The sequence below is a fragment of the Leptidea sinapis genome, chromosome 45 (assembly GCF_905404315.1).
Source record: "Leptidea sinapis chromosome 45, ilLepSina1.1, whole genome shotgun sequence".
Lineage (NCBI taxonomy): Eukaryota > Metazoa > Arthropoda > Insecta > Lepidoptera > Pieridae > Leptidea > Leptidea sinapis.
The window spans coordinates 4,259,532-4,276,601 of NC_066309.1; the positions used below are offsets into that span (position 1 = coordinate 4,259,532).

General features: G+C 36.4%; 1 protein-coding gene across 1 annotated transcript in view; it reads left to right on the forward strand.

Moving 5' to 3' along the window:
• LOC126977472 (monocarboxylate transporter 4-like) overlaps positions 1–16,440 on the forward strand; it is an 86,209-nt gene extending 69,769 nt beyond the window's left edge. Inside the window, exons 6-12 of the mRNA XM_050826304.1 lie at positions 2,255–2,422; positions 3,839–3,998; positions 5,434–5,575; positions 9,010–9,141; positions 9,901–10,075; positions 11,860–12,012; positions 14,093–16,440. Of these exons, the coding sequence (XP_050682261.1) occupies positions 2,255–2,422; positions 3,839–3,998; positions 5,434–5,575; positions 9,010–9,141; positions 9,901–10,075; positions 11,860–12,012; positions 14,093–14,610 (1,448 nt within the window). The 3' untranslated portion in view covers positions 14,611–16,440. The remainder of the gene's footprint in view (positions 1–2,254; positions 2,423–3,838; positions 3,999–5,433; positions 5,576–9,009; positions 9,142–9,900; positions 10,076–11,859; positions 12,013–14,092) is intronic.
• The last annotated feature ends 630 nt before the right edge of the window (positions 16,441–17,070 follow it).

Below are 17,070 nucleotides of genomic sequence, written 5' to 3' on the forward strand. Positions count from 1 at the left end.
TCCGATCATCTCATGGGCTGCGTTCAAGCGGCAATTGACGACGTGCTTGCACAGATCCCCTCCGCTGAAATCGTAGTCTTGGGTGATTTCAACGGGCACAATGCCGAATGGCTTGGATCACGTACCACAGACTACGCAGGGCGATCTGTGCATAATTTTGCATTGGCGTATGGTCTGTCCCAATTGGTTGAGTCGCCAACTCGGCTCCCAGATGTGGATAGCCACATGCCGTCCTTATTGGATTTTCTGCTGACTACACATCCCGATGGTTACCAGGTCTTTGTCGACGCCCCTCTCGGAACGTCCGACCATTGCCTGGTCAAGAGTGTAGTGCCTATCCGACGCCAACGGCGCAGACCACCAGCGACCCGCCGCGTTTGGCACTATAAGTCAGCAGATCGGAATTGCATCCTACCCTTGGAGCAGGGTTTGTTTCCCTTCGAATGATCCTAGTGCCGGCGCCGTTGCAGTAGCCGATGTGTTGCTACAGGGCATGAATATTTTTATACCAAGCTCTGTAGTACCGATCGGTGGCAGATCACAGCCCTGGTTCGATGCGTCAGTCAATGAAGCATCCGACTGCAAAAAACAGGCGTATCGAACTTGGGTTGCGGCGCTGGGCACAAAGGATCCGTACTGCATACTTCTTAAGAGGAAAAACAACCGTACCTCCAGATTTTTTAAGTGGCAAATCGCCCGTGCAAAGTCAAAACACGTCGTCAAAATCGGCGAGCAGCTTTCCAGTTTCCCGACCGGAACACGCAAGTTCTGGTCGTTATCGAAAGCTGCTCTTGGCAACTTCAGCCAGCCGTCCATGCCGCCGTTGGACATGAGGAATGGGCCATACGGCAAAAGAGAAAGCCGATCTCTTATGTGCTCTTTTCGCCTCCAACTCGACTCTTGACGACAACGGAAAACCACCGCCGACGAGCTCTGTTTTGTTTGACGTAAGGAAGTCGAGCGGGCCGGATGGCATTTCTCCAATCGTGCTTAGAACGTGTGCCCCTGAGTTGACGGTGCTAGCGCGTTTATTCCGGCACTCTTATTCTAAATGCGTAGTCCCTGACTCATGGAAGTCAGCCCTTGTCCATCCGATCCAAAAAAAAAGGAGACAGTTCGGATCCGGCAAACTACAGGCATATTGCTATTACCTCCCTGCTCTCTAAAATCATGGAGAGCATAATTAGCCGTCAGCTCTTGGTATACCTAGAGGGTCACCAGTTGATCAACGACCGACAATACGGGTCTCGCCATGGTCGGTCGGCAGGTGATATTCTGGTATACCTAACACATAGATGGGCTGCGGCTATTGAAAGCAAGGGGGAAGGCCTGTCAGTTAGCCTGGATATAGCGAAGGCCTTTGATCGTGTATGGCACAAGGCGCTCCTCTCAAAACTTCCATCATTTGGGCTTTCCGAGAGCTTGTACAAGTGGACCTCCAGCTTCCACACTGGGTGCAGCATACAGGTTATTGTCGACGAATGCTGGAGTTCCCCAAAGCTATTTCTTCTACAGATCAATGATACGTTGGATACCTACAACATTCATTGCTATGCAGACGACAGCACTGGTGATGCCGTATACATGGGCCATGCAGGTCTCTCTCGGGGAATCGTCGACCAGTGCCGGGAGAAACTTGTGTCTTCTATCGAGTCCTCTCTTGAGAAGGTCGCGGAATGGGGTAAATTAAACCTTGTCCAATTTAACCCTCAGAAGACTCAATTTTGCGCGTTTACCACAAAAAAAAAACCCATTTGTCGTATCACCGCTCTTCGACAACACTTCCCTTAAAGCCTCGCCTTGTATCGGAATACTGGGTCTCGAAATCTCAAGTGATCGCCAATTTCGTGGTCATCTCGAGGGCAAAGCAAAATTGGCTTCAAAGAAACTGAGCGTCATTAATAGAGCACGGCAATACTTCACGCCGGCCCACATACTAGCGCTCTACAAAGCGCAGGTCCGGCCACACATGGAGTATTGCTGTCATCTCCGGTCAGGTGCACCCCAGTATCAGCTCGATCGCAGCAAGAAAAAAAAAAGACGCACATAGTCATAATTTTTATTGGCAACATAATAATTACACTGATGAAAATAGGTCATAACGTATAAAATAAAAAAGAAACCTTTAATAAAAAAGTAATTTCAATATATGTAAACTTAAACTATAAAGAAAACTAAAAAATAGGAGCAGTGCAATCACTCAGTATTGCCTACTCAGTATACGTCAATATCTTATGGAATATGTTACTTATAGTGTGGGCTGGGGCCTTATGTGTGGGAGTGTCGCGGGCAGCAGGAGCTGTCGTGGTTGGAAGAAAGAAGTCACCAAGACTTGCTGCTCTGCTGGGTGGTATACTTCTGCCCCTTGCTTGCCTCTTCACCTCTTTTGCCACGCAGCTCCATCAAACACTATTAAGTTACGGTAAGATATAATCATGATTGATTTTCTCAACCGTTATATTAAATGTTTAAGTGTCAGTGAGTGGTAAATAAATAAATAAAATAAAATAAAATTGCCTTTATTTAGACAAAATATTTAATCTAATTTTACATGCATTTTTTTTTTATGGAATAGGAGGACAAACGAGCGTACGGGTCACCTGGTGTTAAGTGATCACCGCCGCCCACATTCTCTTGCAACACCAGAGGAATCACAAGAGCGTTGCCGGCCTTTATGCATTATTATTATTATATTATATGCATTATATTATTATTATTATTATTATTATTATTATTATTATTATTATTATATTATATTTGACAGTATTTTCTTGTTATATATATATATAAACATTTTTTTTAATTAGTTGAATAATTATGGGATTTGCATATTTGTCTATTAAAGCCATAGGCCTCCTCCAACTGCTTCCACTGACTCCTGTTTTCAGCTGTCCTAGTCCATGTTCTACCGGCAATTGCTTTAATCTCTTCCACCCATCTCCTAAATGGTCTACCTCGGTTTCTTTTTCTGTCTCTCGGATACCAGTTAGTTAGTTAGTTTTACACCATTTCTCTCGTCCTCTTATAGTATGCCCCGTCCACTTCCATTTAAGTTTCTAAGTGAGTGGTACTTTAAAGATATTAATGTATGTATTATACGACATAGAAGAAATACGATCAAAATTGAAATTCAACATTGATTACCAAATTGTTAAAAAGTCACAATTAGCTTTTTATTAAAATAAAGGACGAGACGAGCAGGATGTTCAGCTGATGGTAATTGATAGGTCCTGCCCATTACAATGCAGTGCCACTCAGGATTGTTGACTTAAAAAAATTGTTTTCAAATTTTATTTGTGTAGTTAATCCCAGAAGTAAGGGTGCTTTAAAACATAAAAAATTGTTTAGATTTGCAAGAACGACATCTCAAGTCAACTTCCTAATATGCAAATATTGGGGTTGAGCAGGTTATCAACTGTAAAGTAGATCCTGTAGATGAAGACACCACCTGAGAGTTGAACAAAGCATACAAGATTTTATTAATGATACGTCACTCGAACGGTTGGTTCAATTGGTTTTAGCGCTCGCTAAGGAATGCGAGAGTTCGCTGGTTCGAGTTCCGCATCGTTCGTAAAATTTTGTTTTCAAATTTTATTTGTGCAAAATTGTATTTGGCAATAATTGTGGTGTGTGATAGCAGTAATTATAGATCTATGAAATTGTTCTATTTAACCACCCTATAGGTTTATGATCGTTCCTGCTCCCAATTTAAAATATGTATTTTATTCACTTAGTGGCAAAACAGAGTTTTATTCACTGCTATCATGAAATAAAATGAACTTAGATATAAATACACATATTAAGACCAGTGAAATAATCATGCTTGTTTTTGTTTTAGGTGTAGTATTGGGTATTGGTTGTGGCTTAGTCCGGGAGGCAGCTGGCATAGTTCTCGGCACGTACTTTAAGAGACGACGACAGTTTGTTGAACTGGTGGCACACGCTGGTGGGGGGGTCGGCATAGCGTTGTTCAGCGTTGCTTATAAGGAGGCTGTGGGGTATGTTACATATATAATTTATATTATTCATCCGAAAATTAAGAACATCCATACTCATATATTTATATTAACTTATATATGTCGTAGGTATATTATCAAAGCCGTGATATTACAATTTCACTAGTGATATTATAATTTACCGTTAGAATGTCAATCGACTTCATATCGTACAATTTAACGGCCCGGTATTAGTGGCATTGTAACGTCACAAGTAAACATTGGAGCATGTATGCAATTTTCATCTGAAATTATTGTTGAAATGGTAGTGAACAAGGGCCGAATCGGTTCTGGCACTCGCCGGACGCTGCCGCGGCCAGCTGCGTTAGGCTCGTGCGTTGTGGTCAACAGTCTAAATTTGTTTTTGAGACCAAAGGCTGGTTCGCTTAGATAACACTTAGTTGATAACATTAATGCATATCTAAAAAAATGACTATACATTGTACACAAGAAGCAGAGTAATTAGAGACGGCACCATAAACTAACAACCATTTAAATTGTCAAAATATCATTGCCTTATAATGTACCCGTAACAAAGTACGATAGCGTACCCGTGACGTCACTAAAACCAGGCTGTCAAATCGTAAGAAATGAAGTCGAATGACAATCTACCGGTAAATAATTATTATAACATCACGCCTGCGACATTTACTGTTCACGATATTGATTACTGATGATATACAGCTAATGTCAATGTCAGCTAAGTCACTAAGAAATATATTCGTCTTAGGTTGTAATTAACAACACCAACTACAAAATTTATATAAGAACATTTATTATTTATCTTTTATCATTTCTCTTTTAGGCAGCTTTTTTAAAGATCAAATAAAATCAAAATCACTTTATTCATTTCGTTCCTGGAATGTTAATAGATTTTTCTTTTCAACATTTTTTCACCACTTCGAAATAGGTTGAGTTTTAAGGAAGAGAAGAAAAGACAAGAAAACGATAACAACTTTTTTTAAATCAATATTTACGGCTATACTAAAAGTACTCAAAAGTGAAATACTCAATGCTTCAAACGAATAAGTACCTAAGTCAAAAAAATTAAATGTAACAAAATAATAAATAAAAATACAAGAGTTATTGGTAAATGCATCAATCCATACACAAACTTAAATAAATTAAGGTATTTTGCAAGCATTTTATAAATGATTATTAAAATAAATTAAAAAAAAACTATTAATACATTAAAATAACTTTAATTTTACAATGCATGCAGCAGAGTTGTCGATACCATGCAGTCACCGCAAGTAGCGCCCGTTCACAAGCATGATGCATCGGCCATTTAAACTGCGCATTTGAAGGCTGTATTTTATTTTTGAGAAAATTTATTTTTACACTTAATTTATACAATACTACAGCAAATAATTGAGTATTATTTGGTAAGCTGTTAGGGCATTATAGTAGAAGTATTAAAGGAATGTATTATTTTCAGGAAACTGGGTTGGAGACTTGGCTTGCAAGCCATAACTGGAGTACTCGTGTTAGCATTCTTTCTGAGTGCCGTGTATCGCAGTGCGTCACTTTATCATCCGCAGCGTCGCGCCATATTACATCTCAAAAACCAACGGAAAAAGGTTACTTTAAATGTGATTTTAATATTAACATTATCAGCCTTAAGAATAAACCATGAACATATTCTTTACATTTTGCATACAAAATGTTTACAAAAAAACATTTTGCTTATGATTGGTTTATTCAGACGTACAACGTTTCCCGCGTTTATTTGCAACGATGCTTGACTTTCGAAAGACTTCAGAACTATCATTGTATTGAAAGTATTGTCAGCGATATTGTCAACATATTACATATTCTTGCTAACTACCTGTTTCCCGGGACTTTGTCCGCATTTACCAGTGTTACCATATTAGTTGACGTTCCAATGCTATCATACATATACATAAAAGAATACAAAAGATAGTTTGTAACATACTTAGATTTATATACATACTAGCTTTTTCCCGCCACTTTGTGCACGTGTAATAGTTACTTTCGGCAGCAATTTTTATTTTATAACTTATCACTTTGCAAATAATACACAACGAACTGTGGTTAATACATTTTAATAAGCTTCCAAATACAAAACTTTCAAGCCCCTTTTTCATCCCCACACAGGTCTTAATTTAAAAACGCTAGCACAAATCTTAATTATAAATTTTTTATCAAATGCCTAAATACAAATTTTCATGGTGTTATTTATCTGCAATAATCACAAACTTTCATACAAATTTCCATCCCCTATTTCAACCCTGCAAAGCCTTTTATTCGCGGCAAAAGGCCTATGTCCTTTCCCAAGATCTTGTCTATATCTGTACTTAATTACATGAAAATCAGTTCAGATTTAGGCGAGAAAGCGTAACAAACAAACATTCACATTTATAATATTAGTAGTGATAATATGAACATAAACAAGAAAAACAAATAATATTACAATCTGTACTGTACCATACCTACTCTAACTCTAAATTTAATAGCTGTAGGTAAGGAATATTAAAAAAAAAATAGTTTGTAAGGATTTTATCATTTTTTATAAGAGAAAGTAACCAACCAAGCAACACGTCCACGTGGTTAGTAATACACTCAGCCCATTACAATTCAGCGGCATTTCAACTGTTCGCGTCACTTACCGTCAAAGTCTCATTAGGCCGAGTCGTGAAATATTTAGCACAAGACAGTAATAGAACAGTACTTCATACTAGAGCGCCCGAATCGACGCACACACACATACACACGATGTACACGACCGCTAAGCAATCTTGGGGAGGCAAAACTAAAGAGTGCCACGCTGTACGCCGCTGATATTGGTCGCGGCCCGAGTTAAAGCTCTGTTCAAACTGAGGCGAATAACGCGCGGGACGGAAGTCGCTCGCGCCGATTCTGTCAGCTAACATGTCGCGAGTAGTCGCTCAAGTTGAAGCGAAGCAAGAGCCAATGTAGACCGAAAAAATGAAAAACACTAGTGACATTAAAAGTTATTGAAATAATTAAAAAACAATTTTAAATTCCACTGACTCAATATAATATTATTATATAATATGTTTATTGTATATTTGTCGCAAATATGATGGTGTCAATGAGTCATACATCTTTGTGCCGTTTGGTGTCGAGACTCTTGGCCCGTGGTGCCCAGACGCGCGGAGAATGTTCAAAGTACTTTCTTCGCACCTCAATAAGGCTTCTGGAAGCCCAAGCGCTGGCAGCTATTATTCAACGGATCAGACTAGCTATCTAACGCGGAAATGCTGCCAGTATTCTTGGTACGTTTCCACGTATTGACAATTTTGGAACGAAGTTCCTTACGGCAGGCTTGGAGGGGGATAGGGATTTTGTTGCGCGACCGAACTGAAAAAAATGTGATAGTAAAAACGTAATAAAAAATCCGTGGAAAAAAGTGCGTGGAATAATACACAAGCGAGTAGTGTATATATTATCAATATTATTATATTAATATATGATAACGATTATAGTAATATTAGAACGATTTTTTTTGCAATTTGTGTCGATTCTACATTAGCCGAAGGAACTTCGTTCCTACCTGGTGTCCCACGACACCACATCATTTTTATTTTATGTAGTCTTAGTATTGCAAGTATAGTTATAAGATTTGTTTTGTTTGAATAAAATAGATTATATAATATTTAATAATAATTAATATAATATTTATTTACATATTTTAGTTGCTTACAGCACAATAGATCCAAGCCAAACTATATTTCAATGTAACGAGATTATGTGGAGACTATTACTGTATTATAAATAAAATATCCAGTTATTAATTAACCACAGAGCGAACCCCTCAAACAAAGATATGTTCAGCAGAATTTTTTAATTCAACACTCATTTGGTAGCTTGTCTAATTAATTAAACTGGAATCAGTCTGTCGGAAGCTCCTTTGACAAATATAATACAATTAATTAAACGGAGAGATGCTTTTACCTTATTAACTATCTTATATTATTAAACAAATCAAATTGAATATAAAAAATTGGTTTGGTTTATGACTAAAAGCAACTGAATTTCAAATGGAAATAGCTTATTTCGTATAAATCAGTAATATGTTGGTTATTTACCAGTGGGAGGCTACTTTGCACAGGATGCCGGCTAGATTATGATTACCACAACGTTGCCTATTTCTGCCGTGAAGCAGTAATGTGTAAACATTATTGTGTTTCGGCCTGAAGGGCGTAGTTAGTGAAATTACTTGAAAAATGGAGAAATGCCATATGAGATTAACATATTATGTCTCAAGGTGACGAGCGCAATTGTATTGCCGCTCAGAATTTATTGGGTTTTTCAAGAATCCTGAGCGGCTCTATCAATTACCATCATTTGAACGACTGCTCGACTCATCCCATATTTTCATAAAATAAAAAATATGTTTTGCTTAATATTTACTATGCTTAATGTACTTTTTATGCTTTGAGTTATAATAAATATAATAAAAATAGTCTTTGAATAGTATTAACAGTTATTCACGAAGTCCGATACACTTCTAAAAAGTATAATTATACAGACTATTTTTGAATTATAGTGTGAGTATATACGTAGTACATTACCAGTAGGAGGCTCCTTTACACAGGATACCGGCTAGATTATGGGTACCACAACGGCGCATATTTCTGACGTGAAGCAGTAATGTGCAAGTTTGGAGAGTCCGTAGCTACTACGTAAGTCGGTACTGGCTAGGGGCCGAACTAATTCCTAGCCAACATATATATATAGATATGTTTGAAGCGTTTAAGCAAAAAGCAATCATATATCGTGAACTTACAGTGTCATTATTGTGTTTCGGTCTGTGAAAATGTCGGAATGAGACTAAACATCTTATACTGTCTCAAGGTGACGAGCGTAATTGCCAGATAATCAGAGTTATTGGGTTTTTCAAGAATCCTGAGGGGCACTGTATTGTACGAGTAGGGCGTATCAATTACCATCACTTGAATGTCCTGCTAGTCTCGTACCTTACCGTCATAAAAAAAAAAGTAAATTATAATATTATCACTGTTCATAGGTAAAAGAAAAGAAAGGATTGAAACAATCCCATATCATCGACCTTAGTCCACTGCACTCACGACCTGCCAAAGTTCTACTTTTAGCTGCCGGGATTGCTGCTTTTGGTCTCTATACACCAGTATTTTTCTTGGTAAGATGATATTAATAATTATATAAAATAACATTATATTGTACCTTTACTTTTAAACGTATGCAATATTATTTTTAATATTTTTCTTACTTTTTAAATTTAAGTGTTTACTGCCTCTCCTACAGTTACCCAGGCAGATGCTGAAATTCAGTGCTTTAGCCAGTGTAGGCTCACAACACAAGCATCGGCCATTTCTTTTGCAACACAGCGTGTTATGCTATGTTAGGATTAAGAAAATGTCCGCGCCATACCTTACTCCTTATATCCATCCTTCGCTCACCTAAGCCTTATCCGTCTACACGACGTACTTCATCTAGTGGAAGGCAGGCCAGAGATTAGCCACCAGACAATACAGTGTGTACCATGCTTCGAAATACAGACTTAAAATCACCACTGGCTACAAGATAACAGAAGAATACCAGGTAGGTCGTTCCTTACATTTGCCTGTCCTTTAATTCCCTTCTTAGCACAAAACCGCTCCGCCATCACCTGGTGATTGCCACACCCCCAAGCACGCGCATACATTTGTGATACACATAAAATACCACACAGAATATGTTTATTATTTAGATTGTAATTTTATGTGTGTGACATGCAATAAATTTTTCATATTCTTATTACAAATATATAGATTTACAAATTTAATTTGTACCAAAATCCATGAACGATGTGGAACTCGAACCTTCGCCTCTCGGGTTCCATCCGAGTGACGTATCGACCGAAATTTCCTCGCAGATCTAAATGATAATATTTTTTCAGGCATTACAAGGATTTCAAGAGGGTCTTGAAGAAAGCGCATTAGTATTGTTGCAGACATTTCTCGGCTTCGCAGCTGTCGTTGGATGTGCTGGGTTTGGACTTGTTTTAGTGCGACCTTCAGATCAGTGCCTTGTTTCTAAACAGTACTTGTGTCAAACAGCTATGCTCGGAATTGGTAAGAACTTAATTGATATTATACTAATCATAGTATGACTGAGACAATTATATAGTAGAGTACTCGGTTACTTTCTAATAAAAAAGAGCGGCCAAGTGCGAGTCGGAATCGCCCGTGAAGGGTTCCGTAGCAGTAAATAACATAATATAAAAGTTTATTGTAACGATTTATGACGTATTAAAAAAAACTACTTATTAGATATCGTTCAAACAAATTTTCTGTGGAATTTTGCATGGTGGCACTGAAAATGTTTAGAAAATGAAAAACTGCTTAATGTAGAAATTTGCCAATACTTTTATTGTTTTTCGAAGTAATCTCCGTTCCTCTTTACACATCGTCGCATTCGATGGAACCACTGAGAAAAGAAGTGGGCCATTCTTCCTTAGGGGTCTCTTCTATGGCATTTTCGTACGCTTTCACCGCATCTTCAGGGCTTGGGAATAAATAAAAGTCGCAGGGCACCAGGTCAGGACTGTATGGCGGATGACTCATTACCTCGACACCTGTATTATATTAAATAAGCAACAGTCCGTTTTGCGGAGTGCGCTGAAGCATTGTCCTACTTCGAGGGCACTGCTGTCGAATTTTTCCCAAGACAACAGGCAAACAGCGATTGACATACCAGTCTGCAGTAACTGTCCTTCCGCCGCCAATTCACAAAAACAAATGACAAATGAATGCAATATTACTACATTAGGTTACCAAAGAGTTCTAAAATTGAAATTCAATAAAAGTTTTCATTAGCAATACCTGTAACTGGCCAGTTTTAAACATTTTCAGTGTTACCCACGTATATTTTTTTTTAGTTTTATCTTATTTAGAAGTTACAAGGGGAACACATTTTACCATCTTGAAAGTGTCTCTGGCGTAAAATATTCAGTCCATAGATACCCCACCACACGTATGGGTTTGATCAAGTATGGGGAACCCCCAAAATTTATTGTTTTTTTTTCTATTTTTGTGTAAAAATCTTAATGCGGTTCACAGAATACATATACTTACCAAGTTTCAACAGTATAGTTCTCATTGTTTCGGAAAAAAGTGGCTGTGACATACGGACGGACAGAAACACAAACATGGCGAATCTACAAGGGTTCCGTTTTTCTACGGAACCCTGTGTATTTGTACTTAACGCTCGCATGAAGTTATTCTTCTTTGGCGTAATGAAACAAAAATCCTAAAATAATTTATAACTCGTGCTTTTTTACGTTTGTAGAAACATCTATACTTATTTGGTATATACATTGCAACGTTTTATTTAATACTAGCTGATGCCCGCGGGTTTTTAAATGTAAATGTTTAATAGTTAGCAAGTTTGGATTTGAAGATTGTCCCATGTTCTGTTCCACTTCCGGTTCCCGTTCTCAACATATTACATAAATCTTATTTCGAGGAAGATTACTATTGCCAACTAAACCTACTATTGATATACTCATAGCTCATCGATGTGAATTTCGATTTTTCAAAAATCCCGCGGGAACTATAGATTTTTCCCGGATAAAATGTAGCCTATGTCCTTTCCCAGGGTCTAGTCTATCGCTGTACCACATTTCATAAAAATCGGTTCAGTAGCTGCGGCGTAAAAGCGTAACAAACAAACTTACATTCACATTTATATAATAGTAGGGAAGAAGTTTGCAATATCATAGTAATTAATTCTTAAACACGCGTGTAAGTTATTCGGGAATTGTGCAGCTGTGTGTTCATTATTAGCTTAGTGATTATAATAATGTAAGAACAGCCCAATCCTAAACAAGCTATATAATTGCATTATTATTTCTCAGGTATTTCGATGCTTGCTCTCAGCAGTGTTGAAGGCTATCATGGATATGTGCTATTTGCTTGGATGTACGGCTTATGTTTGGGCGGCTTTCTGTACTCGATGAAAATGCTCACAATGGAAAGAGTTCGAGGACGGCACTTCACTAAAGTTTGGAGTAAGTATTAACTACGGCGCGAGAGCACTCACTGATATTTGAAAGTTGGAACGTTACAGAAATAATGTGATGGATTGTTCTAGAAAGTTTGCTCATCTGTTTTTCTTTTAGTGAACTCTTGGTAAGAATTTCATTTTAACAACAACATTTGTTAGCATGGCATATGTTAGAGGTCTGATATAATCTTCTTAGCTAAAAATAATTGTTGGCAAATTCAAAAAAGACCAACTGTTAATCATCTGAACGACCCAACAGTTAATAATTATCTCAGTTATTTAAAATTACATCAATTTTTATGCGTTAGGATTATAAAGTTCTATGCGTTATCGTATTGTATTCGATTATACCATTATTTCCAATTGAATGAATATCTAATAGTTTATATATTGAATCAACCCAAAAAAGTATTGAAACTTAGTTTACTAGGATTCTAGGAAAATTTGTATATTTTCTTCGTCTACACCCTCCACTGTTTCCACATTTCTTCAGGGAAATTTTGCAACTTAATCTTCCTTAATATAATCTTCTTGTTATCTTAATTAAATCTTATTCTGTTCAGTTTACACTTTTTAGTCCCAATAAATGTGATATTGTATAGTAGTGAAAATCTTGTAACAAAATTGGCAAAATTATTTATGTTCCTAGATACATTGGAATTTTATTGAAGAATCATATCCATTGCTCTTAAAGCGACAAAATAACTATGAATAAGGCTGTACTATGGTAAGAACTTAATTCAATGGTATTTACAGGGTTTTGCGTCCTTACTTTAGTGTTATAATACTTTTTCATAATGAGACTCGATTTGTTTCCCTCCAATTTTGTACAAAATGGTTCATATCATTGTCATACTGACGGGTTAGCGAGATTAAAAGCTTTTGTATAACAATGTGTTTTGCGGATATCCCTCTGACATAATTCTCATTTAGCATTCCTGACGATTTCCGAGCCGACCCGCCTTCACTTTTAATCTCTTTTTTTAAATATTCTAAACGTTACAAACACCGTTGAAATGTTTGAATAAATTGGTAATTCAAAGCTGGAGCGCGAATTTTATAATGTATAATTAGTGTGCGATATTTTTTGTGGTAGAATTAATTTAATGATAATTAATTAATGATAATTACATTATTTTTTGAGTTAAAAACAATGACGTTCTATACACATTTAGGACATATCATTCGCAGTCTGACAGTGGAACGGCAGAAGTGTGCTTAAAGACAATGTAAGCGTACTTTTCTCCATAGTGGTGTGTCAACTGTCACTGTCCGAATCGGGTTCTAAACTGAACATACGTAACCTGAGCTGAATAAATGTTTTACATTGCTGTTTATTTAACAAGTTTTATTAAATAACTGTAATAAATGCAGCAATATATAGTTATAGCAGTCGAAACATATTATTGTGTAATTATTGTTCCATATTTCGGCTTTGTTTGTACGTGTGGTTATACAAATGATTTAAGTTTTCTTTAGTGTTAATTCCGCCAAAAGCGCGGGAATTAGCCAATAGACTAGTACAAGAAAAATATCAAATACAGTCTAGGAAATTGGAACAGCTATTACGGGATAGTCAAAATAATAACTCCTATCACGATGATGCACATAACATAGTCCATCAATTCTATAGGCGCGTCAAAAATCTATCAACAACACAACTTTCTCCCCCCGTAATTTCATTACTACAAAAAGGCCTTAAATACAATATCAGACCGGGTCTTAACTAAAAAACCCTTGATACATTGGCAGTAGATTCAGAAGTGGCGTGTGTTAGAAGTCAACAAGATATGGCCGTTAGATATCAAATTTCAATTTCAACTCTTTTAAAAAAACATCGTGTACCACATATCACCAAAACAGTTCGGATAAAAATTTTGGCGGAATTAACACTAAAGAAAACTTAAAACATTTGTATAATTATGGATTTCCGCAAAGTAACGCCTAATTCAATAATTTTTTTTTTGTACGTGTGGTGTTTTTTGTACGACGTGATTTGTCTGTATGTATAGAACGTCATTGGTTAAAAATTAAAGTTTGAACATAGTCTGTATCTAAATCAAAATAACTTTATTATATTATAGGTTTCGTGCAAGGCGCTGAAGCGATTCCTGTGATTGTTGGTGTCCCGGTCACAGGCTACATCAACCAACAAGTCCCTAGAGCAGGATTCTATTTCTCAACAGCATCAACGCTTATTGGAGCTATTCTGTTATTCTTTGTGGGTTTCCCCAAGCGAGAAGCCGAACCTCCCCCATTACCACCAACGGTATCTGAAGCCTGTCTATGTTTGACCCCACCAAGCTACGAGCCAGCGTGGTGTGCCTGCAGTGCTGCAGGTGCAACAACATACTGTGCTTGGACAGGAAATACTTGTACCACCAGCCGTCTTCCAAAATCTCTGTCCTACGGTGCACCTTTGAATAGACCCTGCTGTGCGGCCAGCTATCCCCCATGTTGTAGACGTAGTATCCCCTTAAGACCGTCTCGTAGTGTTCCCGAAGGATTAGCGCGGCATGGCACCTGGAGTCGCTCCGGATCTTGTAGGAATAATTGTCGCCGTGAGCATCATTTGATAGAACAAATTACTACTTCTGTTTGAGTGGACTTAGTGGACTAACTACTTATTATTATTTCGACGTGAACATCAGAAAAAAGTAACGTGTGTAGTGTTTGTTGGCGTTCAAATTAAGGGTCTTAAAACATTCAGACTAATTATTATTTTATTTCATAAAATATCTTCCAGAAATGGTATCAAAATAGCTTTTTAAATTTTATAGATCATTAGTTCGTTTTTCTGCCACACACCAATTTGTACTACAAACTTATTGTCATTAAATACCAGTTATTATCGGTTAATATTGGTTTTCGTTATAAAAAGTAACCACGGAAATCTCAAACTTTGCCAAACAATCCAAAATAAAAGTTGAGAATCTCCCATACTGTAAAATTACTTGAAAATAACAAAATTCTATACTAAAAATAATTCTAAGCGTCTGGCGACGTTACAATACAAGCTTGCTTTGCCGATGCTATGGCGGGTCACGCGTTTCTCAATTCCAAAAGGTCGTATTCCACGCTCTTTGCTCGCAAATTCTATCTCCATTCACAAAACTAATCTGATTAATGAATGTTTCTATAAAGTTTGAATTTGTTGAACTATTGTAATGTTTTATTGTATCTGTATAAGAAAAAAACTAGAGAGAATATACTAATTTAATTTGTACCCAAATTTATGGACGATGCGTGACTTGCAACCGCACCTCTCGGGTTCCGTCCGAGCGCTCTACTAACTGTTTCAATCGACCGAGTCACGAATCGAGCGTAAATCTTGGTATGCCTTGTTCAACTCTCAGTTTGTGGCAAATTAAATTTGTATATTTAATCCCAGAAGTAAGGAATATCACTTAAAAATAACAAACTAACTAGAGAGAAAATAAATACTTCTGCATTGTTAAACATTTACCACTATATTAGCTTATGTATGTAAATATATAGTATTAATATAACAGTAAATTGTTAGGGTTGACATTAAAAAAATATATGTATCATAAATAGAAGAAACCTTTTCTGAGTCTTAGTATCTTTCATTATATTGCCTTAGCAAAAGTGAATTAACCAAAGAATTGTGACGATAATATTATCAACTTGCGGCCGTTTTCAATAAGGTTATTATAGATAGGTATCTATCCTTAGTATAACTTACTAGAGGTAGACAAATCTATCCTTTTACTCTTACTTATTAACCTATCGACATAGAGCATTGGAGTATACTAGTGACAGCAATGTATCTGTAACTAGAGTTACGTTATTAAAAACAGCCGTATGCTGCGTTAAAATATTGTCAAAGAGTTGATACTAGAATTGCACAACCACGTGTTTGACTAGAAACTATTTGATTCCCACAGCAATTTTGTGGAATTATCTACCTATCTATCTGCTGTATCTCCCAACCGATGCAACTTAGGGACTTTCGAGTCTAAAGCAAACTCCCATCTCTACAGACGGCGTTGCATTTCTTGATCTCTGGTTTTGCGGATTTCAAAAATAAAAATCCTCCAATCTTTGTAAATATGCATAAGTCATTTTAAATTATTTCTAAGAACGGTGATCATGTTTTCCAGTCTATACTTACAGGATATTACTAAAAGGGACATTTACTGTAATATTGTATCTTAATAAACTACTGTTATTCGATTTATCTTCTTGACGGTTAACTTTTGTGCAATAGATACAGAAATGAACGTAATATTTGATGTTAAAGGAGAGTATATATAAAATGTCGTCAATTTTATAACTTTGTTACAGATTATTGTAAAGTTGATTTAAGAAATACTATGTCACCTTATTGTTTGTTACATAAAATCTGAATATATTTACGTTTATGGATGCGTTATTCAATAATTTATAATAAAAAGTCATGAAAGATAAATGGTTTTATTGTTAAACATTCCATTGAGGTTTCAGTACAAAATACGTTCAAATTACCAAATTTTTTAATAAAAACATAATCAAAATGCTAAAAATATGAAAAGGTCTTCGCTTATCATAAGATCAAAACCTAATACAACAGATACTGTTCATAATCACATAATAACAATTATATAACTAAGTACGTCTTTCTAAAAAACTTAGATGTCTATAAAGAGTTTAAGAGTATTTTTGAAGTTATACTTCTTTAGGCGCGTTATGAAAAAATGATGAGAGTGAAATTTTATGATGCGCGCGTATTACTGTAACACAAAAGTAACAGATTAAAGTTGGTTCCTAAAATTTTCTGACGTTTGCGTCATTCGTTATTTTTTTTTGGTCTCTTCGTCGATTATTAGGACAGGCAAAGTGTTCAAACCCATACAGCCGTATTCATTATTTAATAATTAATTGTCAAAGCCATCTTCGAGATATTCGATTATAATGGGATATTTACAAAATTGTTCTTTCTAAAATCGTAGAATAGCACGGGGAATAAATCATTTTAATGATTTTTGCTTCGTTAGAAGAAGTTCAAAAGAATTATAACTTCTTGCGTGCATACATAAGTTTACACGCACTTTTTTTATTT